We start from the raw sequence: 19,150 nt of genomic DNA on the forward strand, positions 1-19,150 counted from the left end.
TGTGGCAAATCAATTGAGTCATCTTAGACAACAAAACAAGGCCAGCCTATTCCATTGACTAAATTCAGGCTCTGGATGACAAATATATAGAAAGAGAGAGGGGAAACAAATGTTACAAATGATTAAATAGTGATTTTTAAAAAAATTTAATTTCCCTACATTTATGTCTCCAGATGAGGCTTGCTTTAAATAAACTTTATTCTCGGTTCTTTTGGAAGAATTCAGGATAATGGTTTCTGATCAAAGGCCTGTGATCTCAGTGCTTATAGAAGAAATGAAATATACTAGTGAAATACAGTGGTACTTCTACTTAAGGACTTAATTCGTTCCATGACCAAGTTCTTAAGTAGAAAAGTTTGTAAGCAGAAGCAATTTTTCCCATAGGAATCAATGTAAAAGCAATAATGCATGCAAACCCATTAGGAAAGAAATAAAAGCTCGGAATTTGGGTGGGAGGAGGAGGAGGAAGAAGAGGAGGAGGACAGTCGTTGCCGAGGAAAGAAGGTGAGGTGATGTGAATTTAAAAAATTCAAAACTTTAAGGCTTAAAAAAAAAGTGACTCGTGCCTCCCATACACCCAGCGCGAGGCTGCCTTCCATACACTGCGCCAGAGAGAGAAACCCAGGCGGGCAAGAGGGGGGAACCTCCTGCTCCTTTGACTGAAAGGCGGCGGCGGCTGCTGCTACCTGCTTCCTCTTCCTTCCCATGCTGAAGGGCTCTCCTCTCGCTCACTTGCTTTGTAGCCGGCCTCTTTCCTTCACTGTGGTGATTCCTCGGTTTGGCTGAAGCCAAGTTGATCCAGGCGGGGCGAAGCGCCCCCTTTTGCCTTTCCGCACACAGACACTCCGGGAGGCAACCTCGCGCTGGGTGTATGGGAGGCAGCGTGAGGGAGTCACCACCACAAAGTAGTTTATTCCCTCTCCAAGTGCCCAGAGAAAGGAAAACACTACGTTCGCTCTGGGCTGCCAAAACCTCCTTAAGCACCACCGAAAGGCTCCTCTGGCAGCCCAGAAAAGCTCGAAATGGCTGGGATTAAAGGGGGAATGGCAGGAAACTGGCCGGGCCTTCGTGCCACTCTCAAATTTCCTGGGAAGGCCCGGCTGCTCTCAAATTTTCTGGGCATTTTTTCTGGGCTCGGGTTCTTAAGTAGAAAATGGTTCTTGAGAAGAGGCAAAAAATCTTGAACAACCGGTTCTTATCTAGGAAATTCTTAGGTAGAGGTACCACTGTAACAGTTTGGTTCATGGTGTGATTTGACAAGTTCTGTGTGCACATATTCACTGCCTGATCCAATATACTATTTCCATGAATTCCAAGAAATATTTCCATGCCAGATACAGATATTTCCAGGAAAGTGACAGACAGAACAATCTTGGAATATAATTTATTTTGCTTTTAACCACCGAATCTAAAGATACGTTGACATGAACTTGAAAATGCCTTTTAGGAAGCATGGGAAATAATCCATGGCAAGCAGTAATGGGCTTCTGCCCCCATGGTGGGGGACGCAGTGGGGGTAGTAGATTTATGCACTATTTATTGAATATTTAATAGTATTTTTAACGTCCTTCCTTCTCTAGTACCTTAGTATGATCCTTAATTACTTTTAAAATAGGAAATAATTAAATAGTATGTTTTTACCCATAAACACTTTAATCATTTTAATCATTATTTAGAATTGAACATTTATAGCAATTAAAGAAAATTGAGCTACTTGCCTAATCTGTTATCGTACTGAACCATGTGGGTTCAGTACAAAACCTTAAAATATTATTGTGCTTCTCAACAAATAATGCTGTCTGTCATTTTTCCTTTTTGTGGCTATTCAAATAATGTGACAATCAATTGAAAAAGAGCACCTATCTGATAACTTATCTGAAAATCTGCCGGAGATTCGAACTGCCCCCACCCTCCTCGCCTTCCGCAAGAGCCTTAAGACCTATCTATGTCACCAGGCATGGGGTAACTAGTGTATCCCCCCCCTCTAACCATTGAAAGTTATATGTGGTTATGATTGTGTAGTATCGATTGTTTTTAAGGAAATGGGTTTTAGTTACAGTTTTTAATTATTAGATTTGTATCTGTATTGTTCCATTGTTGTTGTGAGCCTCCCCAAGTCTTCGGAGAGGGGCAACATATAAGTCTAATAAATTATTATTATTAATTATTATTATTATTATTGTTATCTTCGTTGGTAAGCCACTCCCACCCAGTTACACAACCTTTAAGCCACCCCTGGTCACATGATTGTTAAGCCACTCTCACCTGGTCACATGGCCGGCAAGCCTCTCATACCCAGTCACATGACCATCAAGGCACAACATCAAAATAAGCCATGGCCACAGTGTGGCAGAAAAAAATTTGCCAGCCCATCACTGATGGCAGGGTGAAAAATTTGTCATTGCAATATTGCATAGCGATGTATTAAATATGTTACATGAATTGTGCAAAGAGCGACCTTCTTTTACTTCTTATAGTCAGATAGTGTTATATCTCATTCTTTTTTGCCTTGATTCTTGTTTTATAAGGAAGGGGGAAATGCCTCTCTCACAAAGTCAGATTGCCAAAGCTACCAGTCAAGTTAATGCAGTGTTTCCCAACCTTGGCAACTTGAAGACATCTGGACTTCAACTCCCAGAATTCCCCAGCCAGTATTCCCTGGCTGGGGAATTCTGGGAATTGAAGTCCAGATCTCTTCAAGATGCCAAGGTTGGGAAACACTGAATTAATGACATCTCAAGCACTCTAGAACAAGTATGGGCAACCTATGTGGGCTCCCAATGTTAAAGAGAACAGTTTTCAGCATCTCTCTCCACTCCCTATGAGGGCTTAAAGCTATGAGAGCAAATGCTGAATAATATCAAGATGGCCGTGTGGTGAGTTCAGGGAATTACCCTGAATTCCTACTGTTGCTGTTCAGTCATTCAGTTGCTTCCAAGCCTTGATGATCCAGGTTGGTCTAGCAGTTAACTACGGTACATCTTTGAGTTTTTGTAAGTGCATGTTTATCTCATTTGCCATCTTCTGCTAGGCCCATTTTGAATGTCTTCAGTATTTCCAAGCAGCATGGGCTTCTCTGATGACTTGTCATTATGTTCAAAACATTTAAACTGTGGCATTCCTAGTTTTTTTTAGTGACTTCTAGTCAGTAATTTGGTGCTGAATTATTTGTTTTTGAGGCCAAAGTACAGTATTTTTCAGAATATAAGAAACACCTTCTCCCTCATAAAAGTGGGTAAAAATTTAGGTGTGTCTTATAGACCAAATACGGATGTTTTTGGTCTCCCTAACCCAAACCTGTTTTTGGGTTCCTAAAGCCTTCACGCATCACATTTTTGCTCTCCCAGGCCCCCCAAAACACTCTGCAGTGCTCAGCATTTGGCAAAAACACGTGGAGCGCTGTACAGTGCTTCTAGTGGCCAGGGAGGGCAAAAATCCAACATGCAGAGGCCAAACATTGGTTTTTTTCTTGTTTTCCTCCTGTAAATTTAGGTGTGTTTTACAGTCCAGTGCATCTTATAGTTTGAAAAATATGGTATTCTCAACCATTTTCTCCAGCACTGCATTGCCAAAACATCCATTTTCCTTTATTTAGATTTCCTCATCCTCCAACTTTCACAGGCATATATTACAATAGGAAAAAAGATGGATTTGACCGTGCAAATTATGACAGATTATTATCTTTTTCCCAACTAATGAATGTCTACTTCATTATTACAGTGATTAAAAAAATCCTTCCTTATTCATCACTATTCAAGGAACAATGTTCTCAGTAAAGGCCAAGAACCTATTTTAAGTCCTTAGAAGGAGGACTTTTCTTCCTCCTGATTGCAGCTGTCCTTCATATAAAGAAATGCAGAGCTGTCTCAGGGGAATATAGGAGAGAGCTTTTTGGTGGGGATTTGGAGAATAGATTACAGTCTTGATGTAAGGGAACATGGCAAAGAAACTCAGAATAATTTCATCTTGAGTTTGTTTAGTTCAATAAACTGGAATAGTTCTTCAGCTTTCAGGATTCACCTTTCAAGGGCTGATGTTAATATTGAAGTCTTTTGGGATTGGGCAGCATAGAAGTCAAATTAAAGAAAGAAAGAAAGAAAGTCCAGGTCAAGAAAGAGGCATGGCAAGGATTCCAGAATTGTTTAATTTTGTAGGAAGGGTGGATCCACAGAATTCCATTACCTCTGCTGAACCTGACCAGCAGGCATCTAAGTCAAAATGGAATGCAAATTATTCATACTGTCCAGTAGTATGTTCCAAGACCCTTTATTTCCAGTTTGCTCTCATGCATGACACTTTTGTGCATGCGCAGAAGCATTCCAGGCAGGTGAGCAGAGCCTCCCACCACCGGTGCTACTGGTTGTAAAAACTGGGCTGAACCGGGAGCAACTCACTGCTGATACTGTTCCAGTAAATATTTTTCTGGCTCACTTTTTCTGGAAGAGTCCAAGTTATTTCAAAAAGAAACACTGGACCCATTAAAGAAATTTTGCCACTTTTGCTGCCGTGCTGTAGGCTGAAACTTGATGTTTTTTCTGTGTCTGGTTAGACTCAATCTTTTCATCAACACCACTTTATTGCTTCATCTCTCAGAGTTTCTCACTGAGCAAAGAAATTTCTCTGGCTCAACAAACAATGAGAGGCTGCTCAAGTACAAACCCTAGCCCAGTGATGGCGAACCTTTTTTCCCTCGGGTGCTGAAAGAGCGTGCATGCACAATATCGTGCATGTGCGAGTGCCCACACCCATAATTCAATGCCTGGGGAGGGCAAAAACAGCTTCCCCCGCCCCCCAGAGGCCCTCTGGAAGCTGGAATTGGCCTCTTTCCCAACTTCTGGTGGGTCCAGTAGGCTCGTGTTTCACCCTCCCCAGGCTCCAAAAGCTTCCCTGGAGCCAGGAGAGGATAAAAACGCCGTCTCCCCAGAGGCTCTCTGGAAGCCAAAAACGCCCTCCCAGAGCCTTTGTACAACCCAAAAATCAGCTGGCCAGCACAAACATGCATGTTGAAGCTGAGCTAGGGCAACAGCTCGTGTGCCAGCAGATATGACTCCACGTGGCACCCGTGCCATAGGTTCGCCATCATTGCCCTAGCCCATGCTATAGCCATTTCACAATTCCAGCAAGCAATCAAATTTTCAGCAGAGTTATCTCCAGGATTTTAGGTTCTCTTGCATGCTTCAGACAGATTGATCAAACAGATACCTTGCTCCTCGACAGAGAAGAGGCTCCAATAAGCTCCAATAGCAGTCCAGGAATGTTGACTTTGGAACCCTCAGATCACATTACACTTTCTCCAAGACAGAAACAATGCCAGATTGGACTTCTTGTATTTTTTATTATCCCAGAAGGCAAAGATCTTACATCAAAACTACTTGGGAAGAAGGTCAAGCTCATCAGGAGGAACTGCCTGTCTGGCAAGTTTATTAATTAATTTATTTATTAATTAGACTTGTATGCCGCCCCTCTCCATGGAATTGTTGGTCAGTAGTAAAACAGACTGCCATATAAAATGCTAAGTTCCCTTTTACAAGTAGTTTTCAAGTTAGGACCACAATTGGGACCTGAATTCCCATGGTAAGTTGTAGTGGTGATAAAGAAAGTCATTATTTTACCAGACCTAATTAATTTTATGACCATTTTTACAGAGGTCATTAAATCAGGCAGTTGTTAAACAAATCCAACTTTCCCAGTTGACATTGTATGTTGGAAACCAGTTGGAAAGCTTGCAAATTTTTAATTACATGACCGTCAGGTTCTGCAAGCAGTTGTAAATCCAAGTCAGTTGCCAAGTGTCTGTACAGTATTGTGGTCATGTGACTTCATAGTTGTAAGTGCGAGGGTAAGCTGTAAATCACTTTTTCTGAGGCCATTATAACTTTGAAATGTCATTAAATGAACAATTGTAAGTTAAGGACTACTGTACTTGTACTAAAGGTTTTCAGATTTAGGGTGGATGGTCATCTGTTGGAGATGTTCAACTGAATTCTGCAGTAAACTGTAGAACTAAAAGATCTCTAAGGTACCTTCCAATTCTACGGTTGCTTTTCTGTTTCCACTTAAATTATTTAAGCAGTTACTTATTAAATTACCTAACAAATTCATTGTTTAAATTGGTGGGAGTCACTTTAGCGTTGGGTTCTGTGATGCTCCATGGAGTGTTCCCCTATTGAAACCATCTCAGTTACTACATAGCAAGAATGAAAGCCAAATTATCGCCACTGGTGCTTGATTTAGTAAATAAATAAAGTGAAGCAAGAGGTTCTTTTAGGACAAAAAAATCACACCAATATTTGTTTTCATCAACGTGTTGTGCCTCAAAAATTGCAAAAGAGTGTTTTTCTACCGGAAGCAGATGGACATTCCAGTAGTCAAAGGAAAGCTATTCGTACTATTTAAATACTTCCTCTTTGGAGTGGCTAATTGCCTGAGGAGAGGCTTAAAGTAACTCTAGTTAATTAAGAATTGCCCATGTGACAAAACACAAAAGAATTGTATGATGATTAAAAAATGTTTGTAGCTACAGTCCTAAATGGGAAATGTAACACTGCACTTGTGGAGGCTCAGATTATATCTATAAACAGCTTCATCAATTAAGAAGAAGATTTGGATAATCTTTTAAGCCAGAGATCATCATTGAGAAACACTGATATTACATGAAGAGCAAAGTGCAGGGGGAAATGGTTTTGATATTTTCCCGCAAAAATCAGATTAATACAGTTAAAGAAAAGAATAACTGCAAGACTCAGTTTTGCTAGTCATTGACAATATTACTGTTGAATGAGAGCTGTTATCTGTTGGAAGTTGGGGCATCTTTTCTTTACTCAGTTTGGATAGGTATCACTAAATTCAAAAGGCTGATTTGTTAAATATCCTAAAGTTTCATTTCTTGCAACTCCTGAACTTGGCTCTTCAGAAATTTCTCTGTAAGAAACTAATCCAAGATGTGATCATGTGCCTGGCAAATAGTGGAAGTTAATGAACTTATTTAAAGTTACTTCTCAGTTTCCAAGACTTAGTCATTTAATGATTCGACCATGTCTTTAGCTGATACCCTGCTTTTTAAATTCTGAGAAAATAACATGATACATTAGTGAGGCAACACAGCAACCTTAAACCAGGAGTCCCCAGACTTTGCAACTTTATGACTTGTGGAATTCTGGGAGTTGAAGTCCACAAGTCTTTAAATTGCCGTGTTAAATGTTTTGCTTATCTATTTTTTTCCAGAAATTTGTTCTTTTTAATTTTTTTTCTTTATTTCTTTTACTGCAGTTCTCAACCAAAATTTGTCCCAAAGACATTCAAACCAAATTGGAGTTTTTATTGGAGTAGTTTTAGAAAATCTTCTTCAGGACAATTGGAGTTTAACTCTTTGTCAATGTTTATTCAGTTAATTTCCTTGTGAACTTTATTTCTTTTCAAAAGGAGCACCAAAGTGGATTTTTTTGGGATATTTGTGTGCGCGTGTGTTTTAGATTGATAATGACGTGTCATTATCATTAGTTGTCTGAGACAATTGAGCAACCTATTATGATTAATTCAATGAAGAAGAAAATAATTATTTTTAGAACAAAACAAAAATTGTAGTATGGCTCATAAAACAACTTCCCAAATCTGCCTTCAGGCACTAGTGAAATGTTAGTCCTATCCAGTAACCTTGCCACCAAGGAATTACCCCACTTCTCCCCCAGCCCTTTCCATGTATCATCTGCCAAGTAACTTTTGTAAAATTACCAAAAGTTGTACGAAAAAAGTTTTTCTTCAAACTACTCATTTCCCTCATGAATTGAGAAGCATCATTGTTGTTGCCATATGCATCGCTGCTCTTCATATTGTGCTGAGTGGATTAGGACACAGGTTGCCAGTTGCTAAAGGAGAATCAGAAAATATAACCCTTCATTGGGATGAAGTGTCAGGAATTGTGGAAAAATAATGTTCAGAGGGAGTGAAGCTATAGGCAACCGATAAAAGCATTCCTTTTTAGTTACGACCCAGGTATACAAATACTCATTCAAGGTTACAAATATTGACTGTCTATATACACAATACATAGTGTCTCTGGAAAACAATGTTGCAGTTTATTCAGAGATTCCAGCTGGTTGGGAACATTGTGCAAAGAAAGTGTGGGAGGAAAGGATGGATAGTCTGTCAAAATAAAAGATGTTTACACCATTTCCTCCTTTTGGGGGGGGGGGAAATCAATGTTGATGTTTGTGTAGGTGTGTGGCTGTGACTTTGTTGCTGATTGTCTTTGTCTTTCAATGTAGAGAAGGAGGCCAAGCTCTTTTTTTTAAATCTAATACAGCCCACAGATTTGCTGCTTGTGTATCATGTTCTCAGCTGTAATTTCCTGCATTATTACCAATGTTCTTCTCCACCCCCTAAAATATAAGTTCATTTTATTAAGATATTTTTAAAAACAAAACTACCTATTTATAATTGATGCTTATTTTTTTTCTCCACCACCACTTTCAATTTTTCAAAGGGTTATTTTTAATAATAAAAAAAATATGCTAGTGGTTTTGTGCATAATTATCCATTACTCTGAAAATAATCACCACAAGTCAATTATAAAAGGCCACCTTATTCAGGCCACCTTATATCCTGTGACAATACCTTTAACATAATCAAACATCAACATCTGCTTATGCCAGGTCCTAGGAAAGAACTCAATAGGTGAATAAAAATACCAAACCCAGTGTAAAAATTTGACTGACTGTGCAACAATATGGATTAAAATTGCCAAATTAAGTTTTGTAGAATATTAGCACCCACCCCCTTCTAGAAGAATGAAATATTTTAGGAAATATTAAAAAGGTAGAATATTATATTTCCCTGGGTGAGAAAAGGAGAAACATGCTTTTGGAAAGCAGCCCCCACCTTTGTTAATAGCCCCAGAAAGACTGGGCCATCTTATCTACAAACAAAATGCCTTCAGCTCCAGGGTGATAGGATTATCCCTCACTCAAGATCCAAACCAGGACAAACTAATAGGAATTGCCCAACACCCTTTCAGAACACAAACATTTTCATTACATCATCACCCAGCAAGATTTAACCAAGCCTGGGATAAAGACAGCCTACAGGGCTAACTAGACCCCTGCATATCCTCCTGGGAATCTGACAACCAATAGGATACATTTCTTGCACAGGAAGAGGAAGCTCTAGGGCAAGGCCTCAGAGGGGGTATAAATACTTATCTCTCTCCACTCCGTGTGTTCAGCTGCACCAGAACCATGTGCTTAATAGTTCTGCTCCATTAAACCATCCCTCCAAGCAGCCTCCATGTTTCCAGTGTCTTTCTCCCCACTTGGAACTGAACCCAGATGGACATTTCTTCTGACCATCTGAACATCTGGCTGACTGCATTGTGCAACCAACCATAATAACAAATGTATTAGCTGCTCAATTGTCAGTGACTTTAGGATATTTTCTACGTGTGAAGAGAGCAAGAAAATAATGGAGATATAATGACAACTAATGTTAAGGATATGAATTAAATTTGGTGTTTTCAAAAATGGACTGAATGTATTTCCTGGAGCCCCAAATAAGGACCAGTCATTTATGGGGTATCTAGCTTTCTATTTGAGTATTATGTTATGATAAGCAAAATCGAAGGATAGAATTAATCAGTTGGATTGATAGATGGTCAGAAAATATTTCTAACTCCGAATGAATGTGAACCTTCTGTCCATAGAGTTTAAATCTTGTGTTCAGTATATTCTCATTCAGCCCAGATATCTGAATTGAGGTTAAATGTCACTAGCTTCAGAAAGGGGGAAAAAGGAGGATTTGGGAAATCACAGAGCAGTCCAGAACCAGGAAGATTTTAAAGAAAAACCTAAAGAGATTAGCCTTAAACAGTGTAGTAGTGAAGAACTGGTAGTAATGAAGTCCATGAAGGACAAGTCTTGCTAGACTAATGTTAGTATATTTTTAGGCTGCTACAATATAGTATCTCTTACTTTCAATAAAGCATTTGACTAAGTACACCATAGTATTCTGATTTAGCAAGGTAGTTAAATATGACCTGAATGGCCTGGCAATTACCGCTAAGTAGATGACTACCTGGCTTAAAGGTAATTTTCAGAAAATGTTCAGTAATGAATCCTCATTAAATACTGAGAGAGATATTGAGTGGGTTGTCACAAGGTTCATTCTTGGGATCTGTGCTCATCAGCATTTTTATTAATAAGTTAGATGAAGGGATGGAGGAACTGCTGATCAAATTTGGAGATAACACAAAGGTAGGGTACACAAATGATCTTGAGAAACCACATAATTTTATGGCAAAGTAATTAAGAATTTCTCACAAGCTTGCAAGGCAAGGTTGATAAAATATATTAACTTTGAGTTGTTGTACTTATAGAGCTTTAATATCATGCTTCACATGCAGAGGTTTCCCCATAATTATATATTTAGCTGAAGATTTAAATCTTTATATATTACTAAGTCAGCCAGAGAATTTTTTTTCTTCCAAATGGAAGTAGTTTTGTTTACTCTCGAAAACTGAAAATGGTACATAAGATAGGAGTATGATTTCTCTTTTGATAGTTTCATTCTCAATGATCTCCAAGTTGTAAAAAAATATTCAGATTCTTTAAACTTCTATAGTTCTCGGATTTGGGAAAACCTGTTCATTTTATAGCAGATTTATAATGAACAAATTTTGATTTTTATCTTTCCTAATTAACATGAATAAAGATGACAATAGTCATTTTTTCTTGTTGGAAAGCAGCTGGAAAAGTGTTTTTAACATTAAAATTGTTTCAAAAATTTAATGAAATAATTTTCCTGGCTGAAGAAATTCCATTTTTTCTTTTTATGATTGAACAAAAATCGGCTTCTTTCCTAGGTAATGTTCTTAGATTGTTTGTCCTTTTTTTAGATGTGGTATTAGAGAAGGCCATGCATAAATGCATCTTGAAGCCCCTCAAGGACCATGTCGAGATGATGTTGAAAGAATTTCATACAGTTGATGGATCATGGAAGCAACTGAAAGAGAATCTTCAACTTGTCCGGCAGCGAAATCCTCAGGAGCTGGGTGTTTTCGTTCCAACACCAGATTTCGTAGATGTTGAAAAGATTAAAGTCAAATTTATGGCAATGCAGAAAATGTACTCTCCTGAAAAAAAAGTTATGCTACTACTAAGAGTGTGCAAACTGATTTACACTGTGATGGAAAATAATTCAGGTAAATGTTAGATTTGGCCAAAGAGTTTTAAACTGTTCAGAGATGTTTCTGTAAAATGAGAACCATTTCATCCGCCAATTTGTTTAAAAAATCTTATGTATTACAACATCATTCACTGCTATAGTATTTTACACTGCCTAAATCTTGGTTCCAGATGAGGTAAGGTGACATATTTTTTCCAATCTTGATGCAAATCAGGCTGTAACAGATTTCTGTATGATTAGGGCTAAATATGTTGAATTTGTTGAAGGAAAAATAAGAATTTTAGTTGTCATTAACCATGCTGCAGATTTCATTTTGTGGATATAGAGGTAATTATAAAGATGCTTATTGATCTGAATTTAAATAGTGTACCACTATTGTATAAGAAAGACTCTTATATTGGTGCCAATTCACATTGTTTTTGAGCACCAAAATAATTATTTGAGAGTCAATATAACAAAATAAGCATATGGAATATTCCATACTTCTTTGGAAATTAAAGTTATACTCCCACCTCCATATTCACTACAGGAAAAGGCATTTATTCAACAAACACCATTGTAATTGCTGATGTTGTGTTACTATATGTTGAAGACTGTTACAAAGTGCTTAATGCAAAAGTCAACTATTTTTATACTGGATTATTATTAATAGCTTAGATTCTCTGGTATCTCCATATGAAATATAAGATCTCTATCTTACAAATGAGTCCCAAACTGACCCACTTTGCTCAGTGTAAACAATAATCTGCCAGTCCTGATAGAGCAAGAATTATCTTGTGGAGTTCAATTATTTGAAAACGTTTGAGGACATTTACTAACATGAATGGATGAATAAGATTATTATATATGTGTGTGCGTTTTTAAAATCAAATATTTCCAGAGATACTATTCCTCTTTTACCAGTCATAAATTCCTGAGTAAAAAAGTGCTGTTATTATCAGCAAAAATAAAGCATTAAAATCATGAGTTGGTGATTTTTGAAATCTATTTTCGTACATCTCCAATAACATGAATAGATAGGATGAGCCAGATTCTGAAATTAGTTAATAGAAAATTATGAAGCTAATCAGGAGCCTTACAATATTAGGTTGTCAAATTTGTATTGACTATTACACCAGTGGTTTGATTCATGAAATGTTTCAATATGTTTCAAATAGATAATTTGCTTAAATTTTTGAGCTATTTGTTCTTAGTGTATTGATTCTGTATTATATCCTACGTCCATTTCTTAAGGAACTCTGTTGAGACAAGGATATTGAGAGAATCTAAATGATATCACAATTAATTCCTATTCTATAAGCAAAGTTAAAGCTGCATCCAAAAGCTCCATGAGTTCCTATAAACCTCAGGCTATATATTCAGTGACAGTATTATAAGTCATGGATAAAAATGAATGTGGGGGCACAGCTTTTATAAATGGAGAACCGCAAAAAGATCTGGCAATTAATTCTGCTACTGTTTGTGTTCTGCCTCTCTACATTTCCTATCATTTTCCTAGGGAGAATGTATGGGGCTGATGACTTTTTGCCAGTGCTGACCTATGTTGTGGCTCAGTGTGACATGCTGGAGCTAGATGTTGAAATTGAGTACATGATGGAACTGCTGGACCCAACCTTGCTGCATGGAGAAGGTAATGTCCTTGAAACTTTAAGGATGGTGACTTTTCTACAGTTAAGGGCTGCCAAAATTTCTACTACCACACCGCGGGCGTGGCTTATTCAGGACACTCTGCATTTTATTTCAACATCTTTCAGTGCAAATTGGGTGCTCTGGGGTGGAGCTCCATTTTCGCTATTCCACTGCGTTCCCCCCCCCCGGTCTGGGCAGTAGCCCATCCCTGCTTTTCTCCCAGGAATGTGTTTACATGTGTATGTCTGAATAGAGGCGCTTGAAAAGTATGCCAAGGCTTCTAACTTGTTACCAACTGCTTATCAAAAAATTCCTACAAAACAAAACAAAACAAAAAAAATGAGATAACCAAACCAAATGAAATTAAAAGTATTTTTCCCAGTTGCTATTAGAGCTAAAAGGAGGGCATTTTAATCAATGAAGTATGTGTCTACGTGTCTGTATGTGTATACTTGGAAACTGTAAAATCTGTTAGCCTGTTAATTTAGATTATAATAGCTACAGTATGTTAACACGTATTACTTGAACAAAACTCTGATTCAATGTGACTTTCCTCACAACAAAACAAACAAAATTATGCCAAATTGTTGGAGATGTCAATATAAAACCAGATCGTATTAGCATATGTGGTGGACCTGTCTGTCCACGTATTTAAAAAAATTGGTACAAAATTCATGATTGGTTAAGGGAAATCACAAAACAGGAAATAAATATAAAACCTGAAGCATTTCTACTTATTCCTAGATCAAAGAATGGGGAAAAATTACTATATCATACTATACATTTTAACTGTAGCAAGGATCAACATAGTGTAATATTGGAAACAAAAAGATATCCCAAGTGAAAATATAGTAATTAAGAAGATTATGGAATGGGCAGAACTGGATATGGTGACAATGAAATTAAAGGATAAGGAGGACAAGGAATATTATGAAATTTGGAACTTGTTTTACAATTGGTTGGAAAGGAGGAAAAAAATAACAATGATATAAAATGTACAGAATTGTTAATACTCAACTTATTAATGGAAACGGCATTTTGTATATAATATGAGATTATTTCTGTGGTAACTGAGTTGTAAAGAAATGATACTAAGAAAAAAATTGTAGAGAAATATATAAATTAAATAAACCATAATAATGTAAATCGTCAATATGAATTGGGTCTACATCATATAGTTGTTAGCGTGTTAATTTTTTTTCTGTGTGTTCTTTTTTTGTTTTCTGTTTTTGATAAATTGTATTTTCTTCTTTTATTTTAATAGCCTAATTAAAAAAAAAAAATTTAAAGGACACATGCATCAGCAGCAAGACTAACAATCTTTATAACAGGAGTGTTTTAGCTTAGGAGTGTTTTAGCTTAGGATAAAATACAGATAATAGTATAAGGGCAGACTAGATGGACCATGAGGTCTTTTTCTGCCGTCAGACTTCTATGTTTCTATGTTTCTATCTTAGCATGGATCACTATAAGAGCATTGTTGCAAAATCCATTAAGATGGATTTGCTCAGTGGACAAAAGCACTGAAAAAAGTCCACTAGTAGTTGTCTTCCACTAATCAAAAGTTTGCATTAGAAACCTCAGGCTTGTTCAAGAGAGATAAACCTGAAAGTTTCATACACAAAATAAGCAGGAGTGAAATTAAAAGGCATTCATTGAGGAAGTATTTCTTGTTATTCTTCCCCCCCCCTCAATTCCAGTATTTTTTGTTTTTTCAAATTATAAGATTTATATGGCCACCTATCATAGCTTTCAACAATCCATAAAATATAATTAAAAACATATCTCCCACCCACGGAGCTAGACCAAACCTTCTCACTACTCAAAGCCCCCATTCTGGAGCAATGCTTGAGGAAAAGCTAAGTCTTCCTAGATCTCAGGAAGTCTTAAAACAAATAGGGGTGGAAGACTGTTCCAAAGGCCTGGGGCAACCACTAGTCCCTATCTAATCTATGGGATAAGCAAATGTCCTTGGGAGAAGTAGTTCCACAAGTAACTTGAGCCAAATTTTAATATCCAATGCAAACAATCTTCTTACCCTCCACAATGTGTGTGGACTCCAGGCAGAACACACAAATGTCCTAAATTATGCTTCTCTGACAATGTGCTGCATTCATGTTCTTGCGGCCCTGCCACAGGATTATTGTATTCCCCGAGTCGATGTTTGCGTATTAGCACAGCTGGTCCTGTGCAGAGATTTTCTCCCAGCCTGCATGCAGATTCTATTTATTTAATACTTGATTTGGCATTCCCTGATCTCAGGAAAAGATATAGCGGCTTTAAAGGGAAAAGGAGTGGTGCGAGAAATGGCAGAGAGAGGTTTCTAATTTAGGATGATCTCATTCATAGCTGAATCTTTGAATCATTGTATTACATTAGTGTCATGGAATACTGAGGCAATTAGGTACTTCTTTCATTGCGGTTTCAGCTTTTTGTATATACAGTAATCCTTTAGATATATAGGTCAATGATTTTGTCAGAAAAGGCATGTTGTGAGAAAGAAACATGAGTAATGGCTCTCTTCAGTCTATATTAATGTAGACAAAACCGTATTTGTCTTACCATGTGCACAATCTCTGGACAAAAACATATCAATGTGTTTATTCCCTATAAATATCTGTTGAGTCTTCTTTTGAGAGTAAGTAGCATGCAAAGTGATTGCAAACATTTTCAGAAAAGATTTGCATTTTAAATAGCGCCTGGAGTATGTCTTTCATTCTAAAGAACCATTTCTTTAGATTTCTACACTTTCAGTGATTTGATTCAGCATGAGTCTGGAACAGAGAAAAACATTCCAGAGGCTCTTTCCCTCCTGTCCCAAGACAGATGAAAACAAAAGAACGCCAAAGCAGTTAAATCTGGAAAGAATCTTCCCTTTCCAAGAGAAAACAAAAACAACTTCAGTTCCACTGCTTGCCAAAAGGCTGAATGCTGATATTTGCTAGGCTACCAAAGAACATCAGGCTTTCTCTTTCCTAAAACCTTGGGGGCTGAGGAGAGGCAGGCATAATTCCCTTTCTAGTGAAAGAACACCATCTTAGAGAATGAGATCATCCTAAATTAGAAACCTCTCTCTGCCATTTCTGAAAATGTTTGCAATCACTTTGCATGCTACTTACTCTCAAAAGAAGACTCAACAGATATTTATAGGGAATAAACACATTGATATGTTTTTTTCCAGAGGTTATGCACGTGGTAAGACAAATACGGTTTTGACTACATTAATACAGACTGAAGAGAGCCATTACTCTTGCCTTTTCTGACAAAATCATTGACCTATATATCTAAAGGATTATATACAAAAAGCTGAAAACGCAATGAAAGAAGTACCCAATTGCCTCAGTATTCCATGACACTAATGTAATACACTGATTCAAAGATTCAGCTATGAATGTCCAGTCACTTGATAATTCCTTGAAGATATTCCTCATCTTCAGCTATACACAAATGCATGTGTGATTACATATGTGCACATGCATGCACATGGATATATTACTTTTGCACACGTGCATTCTCTGTCCCCCCCCCCCCACAGATTGCTATGTTTTGCTCCCATGGGTTATTCCCAGTCCAGCATCTTAATCATGACTACCGTAGATCAATCTGGTTTTACTGCTAGCGATATTCAAACTGATCAATTGAAAAGCAAGGTCCCACCACACTTTGCCAGAGACTTTATGTGGGTCATAGATTCTCAATTTACTCATCCCTGCTTTTAGGTGATAATGTAAAGCTCCTGATTTTACTTGTTATATTTGTGCAAGGCTAACAAGAGATGAAGATAGAAACTAAAGGAGCAACTTGGTAATTTGCCATTGGCATAACTATTTTGAAGCTTCCTTTTTGCAGATATCTTTTTCTGTAAAAGCATTTCTGCTGTAGAACTTCTCTCCTTTGTAGAATATTCTCAAGGTATAAACAAGTATCTTCGGTATTCATGACATTTCAGCCAGAACTTCACTAAAGTCTAAATGAATGTAGTATTATTTTTACAGTGCTATAGTGGAAAACATGATAATTAAATAGCCTTTAAAGACTAAAGACTTCACTAAGAATCGCTAACAAGTTTCTGAGAAATCTAAGGGCTCTGACAATTTTTCCAAATAACTGCCAAACTATTTTATTTCAGTATTTTCCAAATTAATATTTCATGGAAATTATGGAATAGAGTTTTGATTTATTTCTCCACCAACTCCTTAATAATTATTTCTCTCCTTATACTTTTCATAGGAGGCTACTATCTGACAAGCGCATATGGAGCGCTCTCCTTAATTAAGAATTTCCAAGAAGAGCAAGCAGCCAGACTGTTATGTTCAGAGGCCAGAAATACTCTCAGGCAGTGGCATAAGCGGAGAACAACAAACAGAACAATCCCATCTGTTGATGATTTTCAGGTATTGTTTATGTTTCCCAGAAAATGATTTTTCTGTTTTGTACAAGATATAGAACAGTGGTGTTACAGAGTACATAGCACCATACAGATGATTCCCCCTGGCTGATGTTTATTTTATTTTATTTTATTTTTATTTATTTTATTTATTGGATTTGTATGCTGCCCCTCTCCGTAGACTTGGGGCGGCATACAAATCCAATAAATGTTAGTCAAGCAACCCTTTGAAAAGTCAAATGCAGTGTATCAGTTGCATTCAGAATTAAAAACGGGGAGACAGATTTCACTCAAAAAACATGTAGGAGATGCGTGTGGTCTTTTCCTAAGGCTTGACCTAATGATTGCAACTAAACTGCCACTACTGAGATCATGTGATATTTCTCTTAATGACCGCATTGCTCAGTGATGGGAATTTCAGGGCTGTTAAGTGAAGATTACCTGTACTACAAGGACAATTTGAATTCCAACATGCATACTTTCCATTCCTTTCCTCCCTTCTTTATCAACCCTTCCTGCCCTCCTCTTTGTTTCTTTGAACCCATCATTATGTTCCCTCAAAGTCTTTGCAATATCCATTTGCATATTAATATTATGCAGCACTACTCTGAATAATACCTTCCATTTTGAAGACAATGATTCCTTTATTTGCAGCATCCAATGTTTTGTTACCAATTGTACATTTTAATTTTTTTCATACATTTCCCCCCTCCCCAGAACTACCTACGAGTTGCATTCCAGGAAATCAACAGTGGCTGCACGGGAAAAACATTGCTAGTGAGGCCATATATCACTACGGAAGATGTGTGTCAGCTCTGTGCTGAGAAGTTTAAAGTGGATAATCCTGAGAACTTTAGCCTGTTTCTTTTCATTGATGACACTTGGCAGCAACTGACAGAAGATACCTTTCCCCAAAAAATCAAAGCTGAACTGCACAGTCGGCCGCAGCCTCAGGTCTTCCATTTTGTGTATAAACGCATCAACAGTGATCCTTATGGGGCAATATTCCAGAATGACAACAGTGACCAAAATACATAAAGCTAATTATTTTAATTGTTATATAAACTGACTGGGAGTTGAAACTAAATGTTCCATATTCTCTAAACCCTACTGATCAGTAAAGCTATGAATTATGAATTACCATCAGTTATTCATAATCTATTTTAAAAAATGCTATGATCCAGCTTTATAGGCTCTTTGGAGCAAAACATAGCATCCACCAATTGTAATCTGGCAAGGTGGATTCTCAGGTGTTCAGTGCCATCATCTGCAGATCTGTAGTGAGTTTTACTCATATCTTTATGCATTATTTTCAATTGCACATGCAGTGGAACCAACTTCTTTTAAACTAACTATTAGGTTGACCATTTAATCAGTGTATAAATGCAATATTTTCCGATGCAGAGCATCAGTAAAAATATGAATAACAGCCTTTTTTAAAAAAAAAAATAGTTGCTTTATTATTATTTTATTGAAAGCAACTTTTTATATATATTTCATGAAATTTTATAGCAGTTGCAGGTAAACTGTCATGTTTGTAAAGTATTTTTTTAATGATAAAATATTCTATAATTATGCATGTGATTTTAACATAAAATAGAAAATAAATCTCTTGCTGGTTTTAGAGTAAGTGATGCTTTTTATTTAATTATGTATTAATATCTAGCTTTCTAAAATGTCAAACCATATTTTAAAAAATGATTTTGTAAGCAGCTTATTTTCAAACTTGGTTAATTCAGACTTCAATTATAAGAAGATGGTTATGTCTGGCAGTCATGTTTTTGGAAAAGATGGATATATCAGTTAGGTTGGGTAAAAAGAGTAAGTTTGGTTTAAGAATCACATATATTAGGGATGAAGAAAACTGAAGAAACTACTTGGATAAGCAGTGAAACATTTCCAACAAACAAAAAGGAAGTCCATTTGCCATGACTCGGCTTCCAGGCATATAGTACAGAA

General features: G+C 37.0%; 1 protein-coding gene across 5 annotated transcripts in view; it reads left to right on the plus strand.

Annotated features, from left to right (window-relative positions):
- Positions 1-18,821, plus strand: part of RIN2 (Ras and Rab interactor 2) — a 77,554-nt gene extending 58,733 nt beyond the window's left edge. For all 5 annotated transcript variants that reach the window (XM_070746998.1, XM_070746995.1, XM_070746996.1 and 2 more), the window contains 4 exons: positions 10,886-11,191; positions 12,674-12,805; positions 17,035-17,198; positions 17,909-18,821. In XM_070746998.1, coding sequence (XP_070603099.1) covers positions 10,886-11,191; positions 12,674-12,805; positions 17,035-17,198; positions 17,909-18,229 — 923 coding nt within the window. In that variant the 3' untranslated portion in view covers positions 18,230-18,821. The remainder of the gene's footprint in view (positions 1-10,885; positions 11,192-12,673; positions 12,806-17,034; positions 17,199-17,908) is intronic.
- The last annotated feature ends 329 nt before the right edge of the window (positions 18,822-19,150 follow it).

This window comes from Erythrolamprus reginae, chromosome 3, assembly GCF_031021105.1.
Source record: "Erythrolamprus reginae isolate rEryReg1 chromosome 3, rEryReg1.hap1, whole genome shotgun sequence".
Taxonomy (NCBI): Eukaryota; Metazoa; Chordata; class Lepidosauria; order Squamata; family Dipsadidae; genus Erythrolamprus; species Erythrolamprus reginae.